General features: G+C 37.9%; 1 protein-coding gene across 2 annotated transcripts in view; it reads right to left on the reverse strand.

Annotated features, from left to right (window-relative positions):
• TTC27 (tetratricopeptide repeat domain 27) overlaps positions 1-25690 on the reverse strand; it is a 246620-nt gene that overhangs the window by 30180 nt on the left and 190750 nt on the right. For both annotated transcript variants that reach the window (XM_020972342.2, XM_020972341.2), the window contains exon 16: positions 1696-1861. In XM_020972342.2, coding sequence (XP_020828001.1) covers positions 1696-1861 — 166 coding nt within the window. The remainder of the gene's footprint in view (positions 1-1695; positions 1862-25690) is intronic.

A 25690-nucleotide genomic window follows, 5' to 3' on the forward strand; every position in this document is an offset into this window, starting at 1 on the left:
CATAAGCAATTTAGGAAAAGAGATATCACAAATAACAATGTAGAGATTTCTGTTTTTTTAATTCACGCGCCTTCTATATTTCTGAGTTTATCCTTTTTTAAATACATGAAATTGACAAATTCATTAGTTACAAGTGAAAAAAATACTTCAATACAATGTTGATTAACAAAAAGAAATTTTTTTTCTAAACAAGTGCATGAATTATTAGTTAATTCCTAACCTTTAAATACCCACATTAAACAGAACTTTTCAACTTGTATAGATAACCTAACAAAGTGATCAATTCAAATTGTAAACAACATCCCCAGATGGTACCTTTGTTTGTACCTGACCTATGATTTCACTGGTATAAAAAGGTCTCAGGACATACCCTCTACCAATGGAGATTGGCACATAAAAGAGAAGAAAATTTCAAAGGATATTCCAGATGCTACTCAACTGACTAGGAGTATAATTCAAAAAAATTATTTTTACAGAAATGGAATATAAATCAAGAATTGTTGTCTCTAGTCTTGGCTCTGTCACTTACTAGCTATGTGACCTTAGCCAAATCACTTCATCACTGGATTTCAGTCTCCTCAGCGTAAAATGAAGGAATTTGACATCATTGTCTCTCAGGTAATTGAGCACTATCATTCTATGACTCAGTTCAGTTATGACAATAATTCACAAAAACATTTGATATTTCTTTAGGGTTTTTCTCACAACAAACATGGAAGGTAAGCAATGCTATTGTTCAGTTATTTCAGTCATGTTCAACTCTTTGTAACCCCATTTTGGGTTTTCTTGGCAAAGATGTTGGAGTAGTTTGGGCTTTCCTTCTCCAGCTCATTTTATAGATAATAATGAAACAAATGGGGTTAAGTGACTTGCCCCGAGTCACACGGTTTGTAAGTGTTTGACGCCAGATTTGAACTTGGGAAGATGAGTCTTTCGGATTCTATGCCCAGCATTCTATCCACTGAACCACCTAGCTGTCCCATGGTAATGCAAATATTATTATTCTGATTTTACAGATTTAGAAACTAAGAGTTAGAGTGATAAAGAAGTGACTTATGTATGGCCACACAGTCAGAAATTTCCAGAGAGCTCAGATTTGTGCTCAGGTCTCCTGACTTCAGTTCAGCATTCTTTTTGTTCAATTACAGATTCTCCTCCAATAATCCAGTTAGAGATCTCCAATGTAATAGCACCAGGAATACCATTCTGTGTAGGTTCTGTATCATGACTAAATGCATATCAATTTTCAAGCCACTGATTCAGAGGCTTGTACAAAATAGAGATAAAATTCCTGATTTACTATTGCTTTAAAATATCTTAATATCAATTTTCAAGCCACTGATTCAGAGGCTTGTACAAAATAGAGATAAAATTCCTGATTTATTATTGCTCTAAAATATCTGGCATTATAGTACTAGGGAAAAGAGAACCAAGCTTCCTAATTTGGAGGATATTTCCTTATGAAGAATTATGTTTTACTTTTCTCTTGTGAAATATAACAATTTTCATTTAAATCAAATTTGAAAGAATTTTATATTACTACATTACAGTTTGTCAATTATATTATAGCATATTAAATTATGTTATATTCCATTACATTATGTTAGGTATTATATTTTTTATTATATTACATCATATTGTATATTTAAGGATCAATTTCAACTGCAGAATTGAATAAGACAATCTATCTCTTACCTGAACATCTTTGTATTTATCTCGTAAATCCATGAGTCGATGATAAGCTTTAATGGCTTCTGAAAACTCACCGACATCAGTGCTGGTGAGAATATAGTTTTCCCAGATCTGCCAATGTTCATAATTACATTTAAGAGCTTCCTGCAGTGTTCGAAAAGCTTTGATTCTGTGGAAGGTGAAATAAAGAAAGGGATATATATAAATATAAGAACATATATACCTATATAAATATACACGATGTTATATTTGTTAGTTAAAATGAGTAAAAAATTCAAGATTCAGAATAAGATATACATTATCAGATATGTAGGAAACTAAGATTCTTTTTTTTTTTGCTTGACTATGAATATTTGTTACAAGAATAGTTTTATTTAGTTTGTTTTTGCTTTGCTTTGTTTTGATTTTGGTTTTCGGTTGGAGAGTAGAAGGAAAAGTGGGAAGAAAAAAAAGAAGAAAAAGTAGAAGAAAAAAAGAAGAAAATAGGGAAGACAAAAAGAAAAGAAAGATTAAGAAAAGAAAAAGAGGGAGACTGAAATATTTTTTAAATGCACAAAAGAGAATAGCAACAATCCCACAAGGACTCAGTCACATAAGACAATTTTGAAAGTTACATGTTGAATTTAACATAAAAGGTGTTCCAAAAGCCTTATAGCAGTTTTAAGCCGTTAGAGCTTTTTTTTATCACCCTAACTAAAAATAAAAGCTAGTTCTACATAATAAAGATTTATAGATTCAAGTACAATAAAATGAGTCAAAACTCTATGCAAAATGAATTCGGTAAGTTAGGATTATGTTAGACTTACTGACAAGTGTTGATAAAAGCTCACGTAATCTAAAACACCGAGTATTTCAAAAGTCATTTGTTTATGAGTTTGAAACTCATTAGGCACACTCAAATATACAGAGATATCTACCTATCTATGATAGCAACCTGGGATCCAGGATGGTGGGAGTAGAGAGTAAGTTGGAAAATTACTGGAAGCTGGGGCAGCTAGGTGGCACAGTGGATAAAGCACCAGCCCTGACATCAGGAGTACATGAGTTCAAATCCAGCCTCAGACCAAACACTTGACACTTACTAGCTGTGTGACCCTGGGCAAGTCACTTAACCCCAATTGCCTAAAAAAATAAAATAAATTTTAAATAAATTTTAAAAAAAGAAAATTACTGGAAGTTTATATGGTATATAAGTTTGTAATTCAGAAGTCACTGTCAAATTACTTTTTTTAAAAAATTCATAGCTATTTTATATCATAGAGTCTCAAAGTTAGAAGTGTATGGGACAAGTGAAAGTTTCTCATGTGAAATGTAAGCTATGCTCCAAAATGTTCTGAGGCTTCAGCATGAGCTGGGCCTAAGTTTCACTTTTGTTTTTGGGGAAGGGGGTTGTGCACCAGCTGCCCACACTCCCCCTTGTTTTGTAACCACCCCTCTGTTGCTTTGTGCCTTAACTTTACCAAATAAGGCAATCCTCTAGCTCCTAAGCTAGTTTTGAGTAAAATGTATCTCTTGGGTTCTAAATATAGACTGTGAGGTCTCTTGCCTCAGCCAATGAGGATAAAGAGATTGAGACAAACAGGTGGGGAGGGGGGCTTTTTGGAGTGGTCTGTCTAAGACTATATACACTGCTTTGCTATTGTTTGTGCTGGGCCTCACTACTCCAGTCTGCCCTGGGTAGGAGACACCCAACTCTCAGTGACACTTGCTAGAATAAAACCTTCTGTTCTCTACCTGGAGATACCTCTGAGTTTTTATTTGGGTAAGTGATCTCAATCCCACTCTCGTGGGGGCTCATCCCAGGATTTTCTTTGATTAGGAAGGGGGCTTCCCTTGCCAAGATCAAGACCAAGCGTGCATCCGAGATTTCTTGGAGGTCTTGAGCCCTGGAGGGAGGTTACCACCCAGTCATTGAAATACACCCAAAGAGAGGGACTCAGAGAAACAGATTTGTTAGGGCTCCGATGATTAGGGACAAAACTGAGAAACTCTGGCTGGCTGGTGGCTAAGAGCAGTCATGTAAGTTGTATATGTGCAACCCAGAGATAAGCACTCAGGGGTCTGGAGGTAATTGGCATGGGGTGAGGGCCCCTTAGGATGGACTCTCGTTTGGGCAGAGTCCAGGCCTGGTCAAATTGCGGAATAGATACCTCATCAGAAGGACGCCACTGAGAAAGCCTCACAGGGGACTGGTGAGGAGTGGGCGACCCTCCTCAGTAATTTGGCTGAGTCTGTCTTTAGACTCAGGGAGTTCATTGATGGCTCCCGTAAATGCCCTAGGTGAGGGCCTAGGGGTTCCCTAAGAATAGGAAAGGGGCAATCTAAATCTGTGCAGTGGGAGTGCAAATGTGAGGTACCTAAAGACAGTCCTTTAGGCAATCGATTGCAGAACTGGAATGGACTACCAAGATACAGAGGAAAAGATAAAAGGAAAATGATTGGATATGGTCTGATGATTTGAGGATTCTACAGGGTGGAGGGTTGTTGTATGTCTATTTTCTTTTTTGTGCTTGTGTCTGTGCGTGGTGTGAATGAGTGCTAACAGTGTTTGATAGCAAAAGATTTGGCAAAAAAAAGCATTCTGAGTGCTGCAGCTGGACTCTGGAGTGCAGCTTTCTTTCTCTCCCCTCTCACTCACTGATAACAGCAGCCTCAGAGGGGTGGGGCTGGATGGAAGAGAGAAAGAGAGAAAAATACTTTATTATTTAGGTTATATGATTGGTAAAAAGCAAGTTGAGAAGGATTTTTGAAATGTCAGGTCAGAATTAGAAAGAAGTAAGATATGTGCAGTTTTAAAGGGGACTTAATCAAAGTCCGTTAGAAAAGCAAGAAAGTTTAAGCTTGTAGGAGAGGGAGTATGTGTAGAAAGCTTAAGGAAGGTGTAATTTATTTGCACAGTGTGAATAGAGGGTTTTGAAAGTAAGAAAGTTTTGAAACCTTTGGGAAAAAAAAATATAATAATTTCTCTCTCTGCCTACATTCTAATTCTGGCCAAATTTGAGTGTGGAGACAAAGAGAGAAAAAGGGAATCTTTTCCCTTCAGATCAGAGAGAGAGAGAGGTAGCACTTAATCTTTTCTGCCTCTCATAAAAGAGAGAAGTTTTTGTGTACTGGAACACAATCAGTTTGGAAAGAGAGAGGGAGGGAGAGCCCTATTCAATTATCTCCCTTCAGATTTACAAAAAGAAAGCTGAATAGTTTTAGATGGTTTAAATGAGTTGAGAAGGTATGAGGAAGTGGTCTGTTTAAAGGAGAAAGATGGAAAAGTAAAACTTTTTTTTTTGCCTAATTTAAAAACCAATAGATAAAGTTATGGAGAGATGGAAGGAATTATGTCCAACCACCTTTCAGGCTAGATCCATGGGTGGGCTCTATTAGATCTAATATGGATACTGACTATGGTAAAGAGATTGGTTATTGTGGGAAAGCAAAAAGAAGTACTCAGAATACTGGTCCAGTACATTTTTAAACTGACCGGATTATAACAGGTGATTCTAAACTGTTTGTAACACTTTTACAAGAAAACGTGGACATGAATGTGGATAATATCCCTTTATAAAGGGCTTAGAAATGTGTATTTGTATAATTTTGAGAGCACCTATTGTTATCTGGCATTAAGAAATGTATTAACTATGTGGCCCCAGGAGACTGTTGAATCTGATGAAGGGGTCCAGAAAGAAAGAAAGATTTTTTTATTGAGTCTGTTTTCAATTGTATTAGTTATGTTGCTGGAAGGGCAATTTCTTGCATAATCTGGAATGTTAAATTAATTGCCTTCAGGGAAAAGAGAAAAAGGAATGAATCTGCCTGTTGGGGCATTCTATATGATCTTGTTTTGTAACTTTCCTTTTTAAGTATTGTAATTGAAGAAAGCATAAAACTCCCAAATTTTGTGTTTACTGTTTTAATGCTAAAATCTAGAATTGTTAATTGATTATTTGTGTGTGAAAAGAAGGGGCACAAGGCAATTACTCCTTATGTTGGAAACTTGCCAAGGTCCCTGGAAACCAACAGGGGGAGGGTTAACATAACCCTCTTAAGATCAAATTGAGGGAACCCATACAGTGAGAGTAAAACAATATCCCGTATCTCAGAGGGAAGAGAGGACTCAGACCGGTGATTCAGGGGCTATTGGAAGGGGGACTTCTTGAACCCTGTATTTCCCCTTCGATACCCCATCTTGCCAGTCCAGAAAGGGATGGTATATATAGACTAGTCCAAGATTTAAAGGAAGTTAACAAGTTGTATTACCATCCCACCCAGTGGTCCCTGACCCTACATGATTTTGGGAAGAATAAATGAAGATAGTAGGTGGTTCAGTGTAATTGATTTAAAAGATGCATTCTGGGCCTGTCCCTTAGATCCTAGTAGTAGGGATATCTTTGCCTTCGAGTGGGAGGATCCTGAGACTGGGAGGAAGCAGCAGTATAGGTGGTGTCCTGCCCCAGGGGTATACGAATCACCAATTTGTTTGGACAAGTCCTTGAGAGAATCCTGAAAGGGTTTAGAGCTCCCCTTGGGACACAGGTATTACAATATGTAGATGATTTGCTGGGGACAGGTAAAAAGAGAATAGAAACCAGTGAGGCTTCAATCAAGTTGATAAACTATTTGGGATCAGAAGGTTTGAGGATTTCCAAACATAAATTACAATTCATGGAATGAGAGGTGAAATATCTGGGACATTTAATAAGTGAGGGGCAGAAGAAGCTGGACCCAGAGCGGGTGGCAGGAATCCTACAAACTCCCCTCCAAAAAACTAAAAGGGAATTCAAAGTTCCTGGGGGTAGTAGGATACTGTAGAAATTGGATTGATTCGTATGTGTCCCTCACAAAACCCTTGTACCAACACTTATTGAAGAAGAACCAGAACAAATTAGATGGGGCCCTGAAGGAGAGGGGGGATTTAAGAAGTTAAAGGAGGTCCTCACCTCCCCTCCTGTTTTGACACTCCCCTCACTGGAGAAGCCCTTTCACTTACTTGTGAATGTGGACAGAGGGGTAGCACTAGGGGTCTTGACCCAAATAAGGAGAAGGCAGAAAAGACCTGTGGCTTTCTTATCAAAAATCTTGGATTCTGTGGCTAGAGGATGGCCGACCTGTACTCAAGCAGTAGCGGCTACTGCTATACTAGTGGAGGAGAGTAGAAAGCTGACCTTTGGGGGAAGCTTGATAGTGAGCGTTCCCCATCAGGTACGAGCCTTACCAAAAAATTGGTCTGCCTAAATATGTGAACTATATGCCTTAAACTGTGGACATTAAAATTATTAATGGGGAAAGAGGGCAACGTTTACACTGATTCAAAGTATGCCTGGGGAGTAGTACATATTTTTGAGGAATCTGGGAGGAAAGGGGGCAAAGTTATCTGCCCTGAGAAGAGAACTTATTAGGATTATACAGTTCCTAGACAATGAACTTAGTTTGCTGGGAAGTTGCAAGTTTATGTACAGTAGATAGAAATGATTTTTGATGATTGGCTTTTTATACCAGGGCAAATTTAAATTTGAGAAGGAAAGATATAAAGTGAGATCTCCTATGTGAGTCCTGGTAAATCTATATTGGTTATTGCAACTCCATGAGGGTAAAAGTAACTACATCTGGCTTTAAGTTGTGATTAGTGAGATTTGCTGTTTGAGGAAAAAGGCTTTTGGGACTATAACTAATTTTGTTTTGAGTTTGAATTTGGGTATAATTGTCTGCATTAAATCAGTATCTGAGAGAAATGCCACAAGAACAGGTGGAGGTCTGTTTAGAGGAAATGTGATTTATTTGGGGAAAAAAAGATGAGGGGACAATCTTAGCCTCAAGCTAGGATGGGATCCTCCCGGCTCAGTTTCCCCACTGTGTTCCTTTGGAAAGGAATGTTTCCCACCTGACTATTTCTGAGTCTGGCTATGAGATGGAACAGATACTGCATGATTGGAGAACTGTGACTCCATCTGAATTTAAACAAAGCTAAGGATGTTTTATCCTGTCATACGTGATACGTCACATGTCCCTGCTCTTTTTCCTTCTATAGCAAATTTCTATAATCAGAAGATTTAACAAATTTACTAAAATAATTGATTATGGAACATCTTAGGTTATTATAGAACTGGGACTAGTGTTCCTGTATGAGTTAGGGTCTTTTAATTCTTGGTAATGGTATGGAGATAATCAGGAGCTTTTGAGAATGTTATTTTGTTATTTGGATAATATCATACTCGTCTAAAGTTTTGTCACCATTGATTAATAATGTTAAAAGAAGAATGGCTTGTGGAAATGCCATCAAAGAAACAGGGCATGACTAAAATTTTAAGATTTTATATATATTGTGTTAAAAATTGATATGTATGTACTGGAGCCTGTGATTAATTCTACAGTGAAGTCTCATCCCCCTGGTGAGGAAATTAATAATGGATTAATGTAAAGTATAAGACACTGGGTTCTGATGTGAATTTCTTAAACATGACAATTGGCCATGGTTCCAATTTTGAGTCTGTAAAATGATTAGAAATGGTAATTTTAAATTGTGCTAAGGTCCCTTTTATAGGAGAATGGACAGAAAGCTGGTTCCTACAAGAAGATAAGAAGAGGAAGATGCTGAGATGCTGGGCTGGAGATGGCTGGAGCAAATACCAAGGACAAGAGGACTTCATTGATGGTGTTCCCTGCCAGATAACTGTATAAGAAAAGACTTTTTTATTCTTAAAGGGACAACTGCATTGTTGTTTTCTTTTGGGTCTCTGTATCTGCATTTATGAAGGAGCTGCTCTTTTAATTTGTCAATGTTTAGATTAATGCCATATTTACTTAAAGGGGTGATGGTTAGAGAGAGAAGAAAAAGAGCGGAGAAGAATTTGAATTATTTAATGTGACTATGAAAGGTACCAAGAGTGCCAAGTGTTAAAGATATCATAAGAATGATGATTTCTATATGTGATGATATGAAGATGCAATTGATGTCAGCAGTTTATAGTTTATATTACAAAAGTTACTGTTTCTAAATTGTATTGTGTTTCTAAAATTCTTAGACTGTAAAATTTGAGAGGAATTATTGTCCTACTCCTGGTATGTCTCCCCAGATGCAACTAATTCGACCTAAATTCTTCTTCCTCCTGGGACAAGGAGGCAAACATATGGGGGTAAAAGTATATGCTGATTTAAAAAGAACAAGTGAGCCATTGATACCTCTATTGCCAGCATGGGAAATGCAAATAGATGGGGAGATACTTGGCTCCCTGAAAGGATCATAAAGGAATATGGACCTGCTACTTGGGCACAAGATGGGAGCTGGGGATATCGGACCCCGATATATATATATATATATATATATATATATATATATATATATATACACTTAACAGAATAATTAGACTCCAAGCGGTGGTGGAAATTATTACTAATCAAACTGCTATGGCCACTGACCTCTTGTCTGTTTTTGTAGACCAAAGCAGGGAGGCTATCTTACAACACAGGTTAGTCTTGGATTATCTCTTAGCTAAGGAAGGAGGTGTCTGCAGAAAACTGAACCTGTCCACTTGTTAGATGAAAACAGATGATGTGGGACAAACCATTAGAGATATTAATAAGGAAATTCGAAAGATGGCCCATGTTTTAGTTCAGACCTGGTCCTCTTCATTTAATACTCCCTGGTGGTCCTGGTTTAGGGGATCTTGGTGGAAGCAGGTATTATGTTTGTGTTAATAGCAATAAGTGGAGTCACACAACTCCCACTGTGTGTCCCTTGCATGGTGCAATTAATTACTACTACTGTGCAAAAGATCCTCTCTAGAATGATTACATTAAAAGAACCTGTCAGTGAGTCTATTAGACTAATGATGCTAAGAATCAAGGGTGGATGACAGTCAATCAGGAAGAAGGAGGGCCCAATTTTGATGAAATAGCAAACAGGGAAACTGAAGAAACTTACCAGTTTTGGTGTGAGAAACTTTCAGCTAAGAAATGAGAGGGGGGAACTGTATGGGACAAGTGAAAGTTTCTCATGTGAAATGTAAGCTATGCTCCAAAATGTTCTGAGGCTTCAACATGAGCTGGGCCGAAGTTTCACTTTCGTTTTTGGGGAAGGGGGTTGTGCACCAGCTGCCCACACCCCCGCCTTGTTTTGTAACCACCCCTCTGTTGTTTTGTGCCTTAACTTTACCAAATAAGGCAATCCTCTAGCTCCTAAGCTAGTTTTGAGTAAAATGTATCTCTTGGGTTCTAAATATAGACTGTGAGGGCTCTTGCCTCAGCCAATGAGGATAAAGAGATTGAGACAAACAGGTGGGGAGGGGGGCTTTTTGGAGTGGTTTGTCTAAGACTATATATACTGCTTGCTATTGTCTGTGCTGGGCCTCACTACTCCAGTCTGCCCTGGGTAGGAGACGCCCAACTCTCAGTAAGACTTGCTAAGATAAAACGTTCTGTTCTCTACCTGGAGATACCTCTGAGTTTTTATTTGGGTAAGTGGTCTCAATCCCACTAAGCAGGGACTTTGGAGGGTGCCTAGTATAACAAACAGTCATCCATTCTTTGCCTCAAGAACTCCACTGAAGGAGTTAAGGTACCCTCTCCCCCGCTCTCCCCTCTTCAGCTTTTGGACATGCCTAAGTTTTCCTTATATCAAAGCTAAATTTACTTTTCCTCAATTTCTACTCATTGCACCTACCTAGTTCTGGTCTAGTGGACTCAAAAGAACAAGCATAACTCTTCATCTACAGCACCACCCTTCAAATACTTAAAGATGGTTATCATGCCCCCTGTTTTCCACCTCACCCTCCAATCTTCTCTTCTTGACAATAAGGATCCTTAGCTGTCTCAGATGATCCATATATGGCATGATCTCTAGATCATCAATTTCCTTCCTAGAATTTTGTCAGTAACACAATGCGGTCTGAACATTACCAAGGAATTACTGCATCCCAAGCCTTGCACAGCCTGATCCTCTCAACGTAGTTTAATGCAGCTATGTTGCTCTGTTAAGTCATAATGAATATGCAGTTCATTAAAACCTTCAGATCTTTTACAGAAGGACTCTTAAGAGCTGTGCTTCTCCCACTTTGTCCTTGATAGAGCTCAGTTTTTTACCCCAAATGCAAGATTTTACATTTATCCCTATTAAATTTCATCACCTTCGATTCAGTTTTGAGTTCTAGTCTGTCGAAGATCATTTTAAATCCTGACTCTGCAGTTTAGTGCCCTGGCTATCTCTCTCAAATCTCTTTCAGCTGCAAATATGATGATGATATTCATGGTTTTCCTGAAGTCATTAATAAAATTGTTAAACAAAATTTTAGGAAAATTCCTATAAACTATTTAAGTGTAATGAGTACGAATTGAAGGGAAGCAAAGTTAGGCTTGATATAAGGAAAACTTCCAAACAATCAGGTATATCTAAAAGCTGACAAGGTACCTTACAGGACAGTGGGTTCAGCAGAGACCTATGAAGGACCCTACTACAGACATTATATAAAGGATATTGTATCCTATATTAGGATATGTAAGACATTATTTAAAGGATATTATATCCTATATTAGGATATGTAAGATATTATATCCTATTACTGGATATAAAAGGACATTAAAAGAAATGTAATAACAACAAAAAAAATTTAGGACAAAAAAAGCTCTTTGTGCAAAGAGTGAGGGTTGGTGAAACAAACTACTATACATAATTGTAATGGAACATCATTGATCTATTCAAAAGGATGAATATGAAATAAAGAATTTCATTAAGACATACAAAATAATGTAAAGCTTATAAAGCAGAAACAAAGTAGCATACAGATGTACTATGACAGAAGCCAAGAAACAAGTATTTATCAAGCACCTACTACGTGCCATAAGCACTTTACAACTATCTCTAGTTGTACTATTGATCCTCACAACAGTCTTGGGAGGTAGATGCTATTATTAGCCTCTTTTTACAACTGAATAAACTGAGGCAAACAAAAGTTAGGTGACAACTAGTGAGTACAGCTAGACTTCAACCCAAGTCTTTCTGACTCTGGGTCCTGTGCTCTATCCACTGTATGACCTGGCTGTCTATAACTATACAAAAGCCAACAATGAAGCTAATGGAACATATGAGGGGTGTGTGTGTGTGTATGTATGTATTTATTTGTTTATAGATATTTATATATACACATACACACAATATATATATATATATACACATACATATATATAAAACTATTTTTGTTATATGTCTTTATTTTTAAAAGTTAAAAATAAATTCAGTTTCAGTTCAAATTGGCCTCCTAATTTTTAATTTGGTTAAGTTATTTCTCAGCTGAAAAAAGTGAGGCCATTTTAGGCTTTAGCAAGATAGTGGAATTCACTACAGACTTAGTTCAATTTGATTTAAAGATCTTCTAGTTATGAAGAAACTACTTTAAATGTGTTCAGAAAACCATGTTTATATTTTGTTTAAATGTCTTATGGTAAGAGCTGTATAAGTTCTATCAGGAAAACAAAATTTTTTAAAATTTTAAAAATTATAGCTTTTACTAGGAAATCATTATATTTAAATCTGAACTAATACCTACACAGCTGATATTACCAAAAGGTCTGTTGGAAAGGAAGCTGTTTTTCTCTTTAATGACAGAAGTTTACTCCTGATCATTGGGAGGAAAACAGGTAGGGTGGGCCACTGGGGCTTTTGTTCTTTCAATGTAGAATACCTTTTATGGTTCTTCTGTTCTCCTTCTTAGATTGTATGAAGGAGAATAACAAACACTAGAGAGAATTTGTCTCAATGGCTATAAAGAAACCTGAAATCACTGGAAATATTCTTTCAGTTCTATTACAGTTGTTGACTATGAAAAGCTGGAAAAGGTACTTTGTGCTGTACAGCAGAATACTTAAGGACAAATCATTGCAAAGGACTTTTGGTCCTCAGCTGAAATGTCCAACTCCACATCAGTCCTAAGTACAGAATTACTCTTAAGAGGGAATCCTCTATGAATTAGAATGAATTAGAATTCTAATCAAAGACCAAGGGAAGAAGAAGCTGTGATTCAGAGCCGAAAATAAGCAAGAAAGGCACTAAACTCTACCTAGGCAATTTATTTATTTAAAAATGTGTCCCACATAATATCATCTTCACATACAATACAGCTAACATTGCCATGTTAATAGAGTTCTATTTTTCATAAACAAATAAATTCATGCCTTTGTTATCAAAACCTTAAATAAAATACCACTTATAGGTCAGACTATGGCTTTACAGAAATCAAGGAGGGTATTACCACTGGTGGCAATGTTCTCCTAAGGAAAAAAATAACAGCTAACAATTATACACATTTTAACATCTGCAGGAGGCTTTACATATCCTCACAACCCTATAAGGTAGACTTTGCAGCTATTCTGAGGATGAAGAAAATGAAGTTTACAAGATCTATAGGCCTGTCCGAGGTCACACAGCCAAGTGTCTAACAAAGCCAAGACTAGAACCCAAGAACCTTAATTCCTTAGGTATGTGCTTCACATTACAAAGGATATTGTTTAGCTTTCCCTTAAAATGGAATGGAGAAACATTTATTAAGTACTTTCTATGGGCCAAGCACTGTGCTAGGTGCCGGGGATATAAATAAAGAAGTGAGACAGTCTCTCCTCTCAAAGACAATACATGAAAGAGAGTTAGCATCCTGACAGACAGAAATGTCAGGAAGTACTTAGCAGGGGAAATGGCAAGGTCAGAAAGAACTGAGCTCAGGGATGCCTCTAGGAGAGGTGAGCTTTGGGGGTGGGGCATGAGGAAAAGAGTCAGCCAATCAGCTGAGAGTGGGCTGGGTAGGGGAACAGGAAGGCCAAGGTTCTCTGTATCTAGAGGTACTAGTGCCTGGTCGCTGGTCTTCCCATTGGCAGGCTGGAATGGGGAAGGAAAAGGTCCTTGCAATTGCTTTTCGTGTATTAAAGAAATCTAGAATACTACCTTCTTGTGCTCAGTCACTGATAAAATAAGACTAGGCTGGGAGTAGGGGGGAAAGTCAGTGTTTTGATGTCTATCTTATTTTTCTGTATTAGGAATATGCCAAGGTACAGCACAGATGTTTTCAACATAAGATGAAATCATTCCCAGTATATGTGAAATCCTGACCTACTTAACTTCCTCACAGTTTGGGACTTCTTCAGCCTACTGACTTCAATGTTCATCACAAGTCAGCAGCCACACCATCACAATCACCCAGAAGTCACCCAGAAGTCCTCAAATGGATCCCTGTGGAAAAGTAGTAAGACTGGTAGACCCCATCACATGCTGACCAAATCAGTGAAGTCCAGATTTGCAATGGAGACCCCTCCCTGCAACCACAAACACGTACTAGTCTTGTGCCTCACTGCTTATAAAGCCAGAGGGAATGGTGGCTCTCTGCATTTTGCCATTTCAAATTCCAATAGTGCATACAGGGGAAAGAGGGTACAACAGTTATTTTTGTCTGCTCTGCAACACATGCCCCACACACCCATCTTTTAAATCCATTTCCCTTTTTCCCTTCTCTCTGCTACCATCATAGTACTAAATTATGGGTCTAAATGACATCCCACCTGGATCTCACAATAGCTTTCTAACTTGTCTTCCTGATTCCAGTCTCTCGAATCTTTCTTACACATCACTGTCATAATATGAATATGATGATCATGTCACTGCCCTCTTCAAAAACCATCAATGGCTCCCCACTGTCAACTACATAAAAGTTCAAACTCCTTAGCTTTGCATTTAAGGTTTTATATAATCTTCAAACTGGCTGACTCATGGCTCCCAGGAGTCAGTTGTTCCACTCTTTCCAATTCCTAGTAATATGTCATCTCAGGGAGGTCCCTAGACAGACACTATTCCCTAGTAATCTCCAATACTTTCTATTGAAATTCCATCTATCCTTCAAGGCCCTGCTCAAATGCCATGTACTCCATGAAGCCCTTCCTGGTTCTCCTATCTGGAAGTAACCTCTCTCTGTTCAGATCTCTCCCAGTGCTGTTTCTCTCTCTCCTATTACCTGTACATCGATATACTCTTTCATATGTCAGGTTTTCAACTTACAGAAGACAGGAGCAGTGTCTTATTCACATTCATACCCCCAGTGGTTAGCACTGTGCTGTGCACACAGCAAGTACAAAATGCTTACTGGATACCATACAAACTCTCTGGAATAAAATACAAATTCCTCAGCATAGTATTTAAAGCCCTTCACAATCTGGCTCCAACCTGCCTTTTCTGACTCGTTTCATTATTCTCCTTCATGCACTTTATGTTGCAGCCAAATTGGCTTATTTTCCCCCATGGCTCAGTCCTGGTGCTGTCCCAACATATCTTTCCTGGTCTCTCCCTTTGCTAAAGCTCCCTCCCCCTCCTCAGACTCCCTTAAGTTGACCATTCTGTTTATGTGTTATATTCCCCAGTGGAAGATAAGTTTCTTGAAGGTAGACTTTTTAAAAAAGTTTTTGTATTCCCAGTACCTAGCATAGAGAAAGTAAAGTGCTTAACAAATGGTTTAAATGAAGTGAATCAAAACTTTGAAAGACTTGAGAACTCTGATCAAAGTGATGACCAACTATGATTCCAGAGAACCAATGAAGAAACATGTTACCCATCTCCTGACAGAGAGATCATAAATAGACTTAGGGTGTAGAAGGGGAAAGATATTTTTGGGCATGATCAGTGTGAGAATTTGTTTTTCTTGAGAGGCAGACTTGTTACAAGGGTTTGGTTTTGTTTTATTATTTTTTTCCCTCAAAGTTAAGGTGAAGTGGGAGCAAGAAAAAACAAATTTGATTTAATTTTTAAAAAGATATGAAGTGAATTACTATAAGAAGGTTGAGCACTCCTATGCTAGACTTTGTAAATACATAACTAGAGGTTAAAAGAAAAAGTTAAATAGTTGTAATCAAGATTATGAAAGTCTACTGACCCTAAAGAAAATTAGAATTAGGATATGAATGGAGAAAAATGCAAACATTCTCCGGAACTAAGCAAGATAAAACAAGACCCAATTTTCTCTCAGTGAGTTCCTCTTCAAACCAAAACCATCCCTTGGGGACAACAATGTAAAAATCTTTACTCTAACTTAAATTTTAATTCTATAATATGAGGATGCTTTCCAGCTCCTCAATGTTTCTACTAAGTCTATGATTTTCTTTTCTTGTCTCTTTTTTTTCCTGAGCAGGAAGCCAGAAAAATATTTGTATTGCCAAGTTTAAAAACATCCAAAGAATAGGGGTCAATTTCAAGGGTAATTATCACCTCCAATTTGAGCCCTGTGCTTAGCCATGACTGATGTCTATAAAAGAGAATTGAGGCTTACGGGGGGACAGAAAGAGAAATGAAGAAACAGAATAACACATTGTCCGGGCAGCTACTAAAAAGTATGCATCAGAATGCTTAAGAAGGAATCCAAAGAGTTATTGATCCCTAAACAGCAATGAAGGAATCCCCAATGGACTTTCAATGAAGAGTAAACCCATATAAACTGAATGAAGATCTTTCCAAACTTTCAGGCAACTTTAGGAGCTATTTTGGAACTCTGCATTTTGGAGACTCATCATTATTATTATTAATAAGTAGGCCTTTATATGGTGCTTTAAGGTTTGCAAAACTCTTTATGAACATTATTTAATTTGATCTTTCCAACAACCCTGTAAGGTCAATATTACAGTTTTTATAACTCCTATTTTATAGGTAGGGAATTCACTTATAGAGAAATGAACTGACTTGGTCATAGGGTCCACATAACAACAAAGTATCTGAGGTGAAATTCAAACCCAGGTCTTCCTATCTTCAGGTTCACATTCCATTCACTACACCAAGTTCTCTCGCTCTCTTGCTCTCTCTCTCTCTCTCCCCCCTCCCAGATTCCATGAAGAATCATAGTAAAAACAAAACATATGATTAAAAAAAAATCGGAGTAGAGGTGAAAGATTTCCAACAGTTAGTCAGTCCACAAGCATTTATTAAGCACTTAATATTTACTAGAACTATGCTAAGCATTATGGATATAAAGAAAGGCAAGAAAGAATCCACAGTGCCTGCTCTTATAGGAGCATATACAACCTTGTAAATGTGTAACGACTCCTTCTGTTACTTAGATTTTAACCATCCAAAGAACAAAGAATGAGAAGTAAGTTATGTGGCCATTTCTAATAGAAATCTTCATGGAAAATACCTTTGGATATGTCAATGGATCTATAATCTGCTTTATGAAGAAGTACCTCTTTAGGTTCTCAGCCCACAAGGCAGCCCACAAAGACAATTGACTGTATTGTAGAAAGAGCAAGGTCAGCAAGGAACTTGATACGTAGTTTTGGGCAGATAGCTGACCCACTCCAGGTCTCTAGTTTCCATATCTTTCAAATGGGGTGCCTTCTAGTCCTGGGATTCTATAGCTTCTATAACTTCAGGTTAAGGGTGGGAGAAAAATTTTGGTCCTTGTTCTCATTTAATTGACTGCCAATTTTGTGGCAATACTATGATATGAAATGAACAAGACTGACATACCCTGGGTTTTACTCTATTTGTCTTTTAAAGCCCTTTGTAACCTGGACTCTTCCTACCTTTCCAGTCTTCTTACACCTTACTCCCTTCAACATACCACAGGCCCCTCTGAGGTTCCTTGCACCGGACAATCTACCTCCTGATTCTAAGTGTTTTCACTGGCTATGCCCCATGCCTGGAATGCTTTCTTTTCTCATCTCTGCCTCCTGACATCTCTGGCTCCCGCCAAGTCTCAGCTAAAGTACTACCTTCTACATTACCAGTCCTTCTTAATTTTAGTGCCTTCACTCTGAGACTACCTCCAATTTGTTCTCTATCTTACTTATACACAAATATCTGCATGTTGTCTACTTTATTTACCGTGAGCTCCTCGAGAGCAGGAATTTTATTTATCTATTTATTCTTTTTTTTTTTGGCCTTTTTTTGTATCCCCAGCTGTCTTCATAGTGCCGGGCACACAGTAGCCATTTAATAAATGCTAGCTGATTGACTGACTTTTCCCCTTTGGCAAACAATATAATGTGCCAGAATAACACAGAAACTGCCCACAGATCGAATCAAGAAATTCAATACAAAGTGGATCTAAATGACTTATACTTCTCTGTGTAGCCTCCTTCTACATTTTAATGCCTTTAAGTGGGAAGCAATTTAAGAAAATAAGAAGTAACTCATCAAGTTTTATAAGCAGTGTATTTTGTTTACAATTATAAAAGGAACTCTTGGCATGACTGTCCTTTTTCCTCTCGAAAGAAGCTGTCTTCTCTTATCACAGACCTAACAATTTAAAAACCACAGGAAACAGCAGGTATTTTAGTCCCATCATGTTTCTTTTCCCAAATACTGTGGTTATCATCTTTATGAAAACAAGTCTAGAAATACTGGACTACACATACACACTCTCTCTACTTCCTTGAACAGATCTGTAAAATGTCAAAAACCCTAGGAGCCTGATAACTTGGCAACAACCTTTTCTGAAATATTATTTCCATATTGTTAGTATTGCTGGGACACCAAATTACACCAATTTGAAATACCTAACTACAGGAGAGTATTTTGGAGAAGGGCAGAAGCGGCTCTGTTTAAATTTTTAACTTTACTGAACTATTTAAATATCGTTACCAATGACTTCAACAGAAGCATAGATGGCATGCTTATCAGTTTTGCAGATGACACAAAGCTGAGAAGGAAAACTATCACTGTAGATGTCAGATTCAGGACTCAAAAACAATACTGGGCTGAATCTACTATTAATTCAATAAAGGTAAATATAAAGTCTTACACTTGAATCCAGAAAAATTAGCAGCATATGTAAAAGACAGGAGTCATGGCCAGACAGTAGATCATGTTTAAAAAAACAAAGATCGGTGGATCCAGGGTGGCTAAAAGCCCAATAATGTGATATGGTAGCCAAGGAAGCTAATGTAATATGGAGTTACATTAAAAAAAGGCATGGTGTCCAGTACTGGGGAAGGTGGTAAGTCCCTGGTATGACCATATCTTGAGAATTACATTTAATTCTGCGCACTACATTTTAGAATGGACATTGACAAATAGTAGCGTCCAGAGATGGATAATCTGAGGATCAGGGGAAGGAATTGGGGGAGGGAGGGGAAGCAAGAATAGGGGGAGAGCTTCCAAAAGAAGAGAAGACTTAGCAGCTGTTAGCTGTCTTGAAATATTCAAATGACTGACAAGTAAAAGAGATTAGAAATTCTGATTGGCCCCAGTGGGAAGTACTAGGCCCATAATGCCTGGTACATAGCAAGCACATACTAAATATTTGTTGACTGACAGAATGATGCAAATAAGTAAATTTAGACTTGACATAAGAAAAACTTTCTAACAATAAGGGCTCTCCAAAATTGGAACGGGATGCTTCAAGAAGTAGTGAGTTCCCCATTGCTAAAGGTCTGGGGGCAAAAAGTGGATGACGGTTTGTCAAGTATTTTGTACCAAGGATTCTTGTTTGGGTAGGGGTTGAACCTTCCAATATTGATTCTCCACTTCCTTTAGGATTTCATTTTAATATATACTAAGCTCACTCTGCAAATTTCAGGATTCCTTTAAACTACAAATTTCAGAGAAGGTGCCAATCTGTGTAGGTAGAATGAGTTAACTCACCAAGGAGTTCTTTCCACCAGTGCAATGACAGGTCCAGTACCTATCCCCACCTTTTCAAGCTTGAGAACAACCCCATCATATATCAAGAATGAAAGAAGCTCTCACAATCAACTCAATCAGCAAGGATTTATAAGGTGAAGACTATACCAGGCACTGTACTAAGGTTCAAGGAATCCAAAAGCAACAAAGTCCCTACAATTGAGATGACAGAGGCTCCTTTTAAATGCACTGTAATTTACACATTATTTGTGAAGTTTGCATCAAAGGTATTTTTTTAAGTGTATCACCTATTTCTAAAGAAACAATTCCTAGGAAACATACATGTGGAATAGCAGCTCTCAATTGCAATTATCGAATGTGATATGCTAAGTCTCCTGTCTCCCCCATGACCATAGAGATTAGCTAGTCTTCTGCATAAAAGACAAAGGAGTCATCCTCCAAGCCTTGATTGGTACAGGGGACAAAGGCAAGCCACCTAGCTGTTGACTCATCTGCCTGATGGCCTCAGTTCACACTGACTTGGCTCCTGTTCACCTAAGGCAGAAAATACGATCCCTTAAGGAGTTTGGGCCCTTCAGACTTGGTAGATGAGTCATAGTAACCTGCCCCATGGGACCAGTCAAGTTTCCACATGGAGGTAAGGGGGCCACATCTAATTAAAATGAGTGCTGTGTCTTTGTTCAGTATCCTTTCTATGCAATGACTCAGTAAAGCTCCTTTGGCTCACTGTTGAATGACCTGTGAATGTTTCATTTCACTCCAGTACTAGACATAAATTACCAGGAGACCTTCCTGAGTCAGTCTCAGCCCACTACATCAAAAAACTTTTTCCAATTTTCTGATGACATCATTATTATCATCATCTATAAATATTTTCTGAGCACAAGCTAAAGTATAGGACGTTATGCTAGGTACTGGGATAAAAGGTTAGATGTAAAGTCTCTGCCTTGAAAGGGTTTATAACGTAGGTATGTGTGTGTGTGTTTTTTTAGAGGGGCTGGATGTATGTATCTATACTTACAGATGCACATAAATGCATGTATGTATGTATATGTATGGAAAACAACAGTATGAAGTACCATGTGCTTAGTGACTGATAGATAGACAAGTCATGCAGGAGTTCAAAAGGCAATTCACCACACAAAAAACCGTGTTTTCTGGACTCACTCTTACTATCACCACTCCCACCCCAAAGCAATGTGCCTGACGTGATTATTATAGATCAGCAAGTATTGCTGCTCTTAAGTAAGAGGAAGATTAAACACTTCATTCTAATTAGCAATAAAGTTTAAAGGAAAGTTCACAATTCAAATGAATTTGTGTGACACATTCATTAAGTGACTGCTATGCACAAGGCTTGTTGTTCAGTGTTTTCAGTTATGTCGATGCTTCATGGCCCCATTTGGGGTTTTCTTGGCAAAGATATAGCAGTGGTTTGCCATTTCCTTCTCCAGCTCATTTTACAGATGAGGAACTGAAGTAAACAGGGTTAAGTGACTTACCCAGGGTCACACAGCTAGTAGGTGTCTGAGGCCAGAATTGAATGCAGAAAGATGAGTCTTCCTGACTTCAGGCCTGGCACTCCATCCGTGGAGCCACCTAGCTGCCCAAGTACAAAGCACTGGGTTTTAAATGTAAGTTTTAGATGTAACCTCCTATAGCCATGGAGCTTTTGACCATTTTTAACTTTCTTTTTGGCCACTGACCCCCTTGGCACAATCTGAAGAAGCCAATGGATCTCTTTCCAGAATGGTTTGTTTTGTTTTTTAAATGCATGAAGCGAAATGGATTACAATGGAAACAAATTATATTGAGCTATTCAAATATCTTAAAAATGAATTTAGGGACCCCAAGTTAAGAACTCCTGTCCTAGACCAGGGTCATTTATTATAGCAACTTCAAACTACAGTTATCCCTTCCCTTTCACATTGTGGGGATTAAGGGAATGGTGTCCTCATGATCTGGAAAATCTGCATAAAATGTTTTGGCCTTCCCTTCATGCAAGAAAATAAGTGAATTATCATGGTATTAAGAGGGAAAGTATGCTGATATTATACAATACTATACATATATTTTACGCATTCTGAGTTTCTAAGCGTTTTCTGTATCTGTTAGCCTTCACATATGTCATCTGTGGCTTCCGCAAACTCCCCAAAATACCTATTTAATTTCTTATGCTGACCTGCAATATATCAAAAGCACTGTGGGGAATGTTGCGATATGGAAGGGATAACTGTAAACCCTAAATTCTGTCAACAATGCTCCTCAGTTCATAAGCAAAACAAAAAAGATCATGGTGTTAAGAGAACCAGGGTTGTGACTTCTAGACAGAACAGCTGACTTATCATACAGAACTTTGCTTAACAGCTAAATAAAGTGCACATCTATTCCTGCTTATTTATCTTGCAAATCTGTGCTATTAGCTAGTACTTTTTACAAGAGTAAGAGTATTCCCCCTCCCCACAACCCAGTCCTTCCTACTGATTCCCAAGCTTGAGAGCCAAAACCTCTCTTGCTGTTTGTCTACTACAACTACTTTATGCATTTATGATTAAGCATATGCACCTCTGCCTCTCTTAAATGCAATTCATGCACAAGTTAAGACCTCAGCCGTGATATGTCATTTGGTGTCTCAGAAAACAAAGTATGAACAACAGTATTAATTGTTATAAATCTTTGCAAAACTAGGAAATGGAGAAAGTGTGGTGAAAAGCACTAGGTAGCAGGATACCTGGATTCTAGTCTCATGTCTGCCACTAGTGGTTAAACTTGGTTCAGTTAACTTACTTCTCTGAGCCTCATTTTTCTCATCAAAAATCTGGGAGTCAGATTAGATGACTCCTAAGTTTTCTTACTGCCCTAAAACTCAGTGGTTTTATGATTCACTACGGTGCAAATTTCATTATGACACATTATGACAATGAAAACATTTTCAAGGTAAAAATGATTTCTTAATGGTCCTGCTATTTCAAAAAATATATTTATTATAACAGTCAGAAAAGCTCTGCCCCCAACACATACCAGCTGCATGAAAGTCATTTGACCTCAAAGTGCACCAGGCAACTCTTTAAGACTATGAAGTTGTCCATTTGCATTAGTGGAAGGAGCTCCCTACACTCATGACTCTCACCTCTCCCCCTTCCCCAATGGTTATGATAGTAATTCCACCAAGACAAAATAATTTGGATAGTCCTGTTGGGAAGGTGACCACATCACACTCTTTCCTTAACAGATAAAGGGATAAAGGGGAAAAGTTAAGCACTTAAGCAAAATAAAACTGCACAATGACATTGGCAAAAATGAGGAAAGAATCTCTATTTAACTCCAAAATCCAGACTCTTTTTTGCTATAAGCCAAATCACATTCCTGATAAAGGTTTCGGAACTGGTTCTGACTGAGGCTTCTGACTAAATTACGAGTATTATTATTATTATTGTTGTTGTTGTTGTTGTTGTTGTTACAAATTGTTTCAAGGAGAAAAAAAGATTATAGGATCATAGACTTGGAGCTGGAAAAGACCTCAGAAGTCATTTAGTACAACTCCCCCATTTTACAGATGAGGAGACCAAGAACCAAAGAGGGAAAGGCTTATTCACACAGGCAGGAAGGAGCAGGGGCAAGATTTGAACACAGGTCCCCTGTCTCCAAGTCCAGCACTCTTCCCAAAAGTACAAATCTAAATCAAACTGTGTAATGTAACTGGCAAATAAAGAAGCAGTTTTGGTTTTGGCAGAAATAGAAATTTGACCTAACTTAAGTACTATTAGTTCTTACTTCTATTTATTGGTTTTCAAATATATTTATGACTGATTACTTTCCAAAAGTACAATGAACAAAATAAATGTCTCTTTATTTTGCTATATCTTCTCTCTACCATAAAATTACATATCTACTTTTCTCCACAAAAAAAGTTTCTAACATGTAATTTTCTTAAATAGGCTGCTCTAAGAGAGTATCATTTTTTCTTATATTTAAATTTAATTTTATAAGTTAACTTAGGCTGCTTCTGTGTTACAAAGAAACTCTGAACCCAAAATATAAATTTCAGTGTCATATTTTTAAAGTTTAATTCTTTGTAGTAAAAACTGAACTTATAGAGGCCAAGTATAAGTCAGTATTTACTATATTTACTAATCTCATTGTTTTTTCTCTCATGGCGCCTTCATTACGACCATCACTTTATTTAATTCACTCAGCTATGGAACTCTCACCCTTGGGTCAAGTTGTCCCAACCTTTGAATGCATGAACACAAATTCACATAGCATATTATATCTAACTGGCCCCAGTCCAGACCCTCCAGACTAGTGGCTCTCAAAATGTGGTCCAGGGACTCTTGAGAATCCCTGAGACCCTTGCCAGGGGTCCACAAGGCCAAAACTATTTTCACAAACCTAAGATGTTTTAAGTTCTAACATTAAATATTAATATAATATAACCTACATAAACAAATGTTCTTGGGAAGGGACTCAATTATTTTTCAAGAATATAAAGGGTCCTGAGACCAAAAAGTGTGAGAACTTCTGCTCTATACCATGCTTCATAAGCCAACTAGTAGTAACCAATCAATATTAGTGCTGCTTATGGAAGGGATAAATCAATCAATTGCCTATGGCTCTCTACTTACCATCTCTGTGACCTACAAATTGTCCCTCCCTAGCTGCCAGTCACCTATCAATGTTATTTCTCTTTATGAAAATATAAGCATTTTGAGAGAAAGGAAGTCCAGTTTTTATATTTCTATCTCCCAGCTTTCAGTAAAATAGTAAAGGCTTAATAAATGCTTTTCATTCATTTATTTGTTCAATAAGGAGACTGCTCTTTTCTCTCCCATTATCCTCTCTGGTTGCAATATCATAGTTTCACCTTCCTGGCTCTTGATGACTGCTCTTAAAGAGGGAAAAAGGAAGGATGGGGGAAAAGACTGGGAGTCCTTAGGCACACATAATATGTAGAAATAAATATAAGAACACAACACAAAAAATAAAGAAGCAATCATTCTGAAATACAAGGAGAGGTGAAAACGACTTGTCTACGATCCAGCATGGCCCTTCATCTTCCCGATCCTACTCTATGCCGAGGTTTCTTAGGCTCCACAAATGGTGAAACTTTTCTTTAAAAAACAAAAACAAAACAAAAAATCACAACCACAGTTGACTTCAAAAAGGGAGTTTTATTTCTAGAAGATCCATTAATCAAGATATCCCTCTACTAGAGAAGCCTAATGGGGAAAGCTAACAAGACTGGGAAAATTTCCCAAGGGAATTTTGGAAACCATCACTGAAGATATTTAAAGTTGCACTAAACAGAGCAGTTGGAAAATACTATATAGTAAAAAATCTTGTGGTGGTGGGGAAAACAAGATGATTTAAGAGATCATAATCATCTCTAGCATTTTTTTGAAAGAAGCAACAGTGATTTACCTCTGTCACGATCTCATGAGTCTAACATGAGTCTACGTGTGGAGCAGCAGCAAGAAGAAGAGAGAAAAAGGAATGGAAGGGAGGCTTACCTTGGACTTACAACTTTACTTCTACACAATGAGCTAATTCAGAGAAGCTGCTAAAAGGCAAGGAGGGAGGGGGAGGGTCGTGGGTAGAAACTCCTAGGAAAAAGCTGTGCTCACAAGATTGATGGGCTGAAAGAAAAACAAGGAGCACCAAGAGTCTAGTAACTCAAAATTATCAGAGTTACTAGAAAATATCGCTGAGATCATCCTGCAAGTATGCCAGGCCCGCCTCCTCCTCAGTCCCCTTACCACTTTTAAAACTTGTTTTGGCTGTCTTTTGGTTTAATATAATCAGCTGCTATCAGAAACCTAATATTAATGATTTACTGAAAGAGTGAAGGAAGAACAAGCTGTATGTTATTAATGGAGATCGTTAGCTAATGCCAGAGGAAGCATTTCAGGATCTCAAAGAGATAGGAAAAAAAATTCCCTTCCCCTTAAACTACTGCGGACTAACTCAAGGGAAATGAAAAAAGTAGGCATGAGACAAAAGGCCCCTCCTCCAGCATCTACTCCCTCTTCATCACTATTGGAGCTAATAGTGTGGGGTGCCATATCCAGCTTAATTTAAGGGCCTGTGTTTAGAGGATCTCTCACCCCAGAACCCACAACATGTGAAGACTGTACCTATTCTACTGTATAATGTGTCATCAAACCATCTAAGAAAAGAATGTTTCAGTTTCCATGACAAAGTAAAGCAGGAATGCTGCTGTCATTTAAGAACCTATCCCTTCCTCACCCTTTACATTCAATGAACCTGGATGAATGAGTCAGGAATGACTCCTAGGCTGAAAACCAGCATAATACCCTCAAAAAAAGGAGAGAAGTTTGGAAGACAGCTAGATTAGGCATGGAAAGAAAATGGGTTCTATCTGGAACATGATGAGTTTGAGACTATGGG

The sequence above is a fragment of the Phascolarctos cinereus genome, unplaced genomic scaffold (genome assembly GCF_003287225.1).
Source record: "Phascolarctos cinereus isolate Bilbo 61053 unplaced genomic scaffold, phaCin_HiC Scaffold_2;HRSCAF=192, whole genome shotgun sequence".
Taxonomy (NCBI): domain Eukaryota; kingdom Metazoa; phylum Chordata; class Mammalia; order Diprotodontia; family Phascolarctidae; genus Phascolarctos; species Phascolarctos cinereus.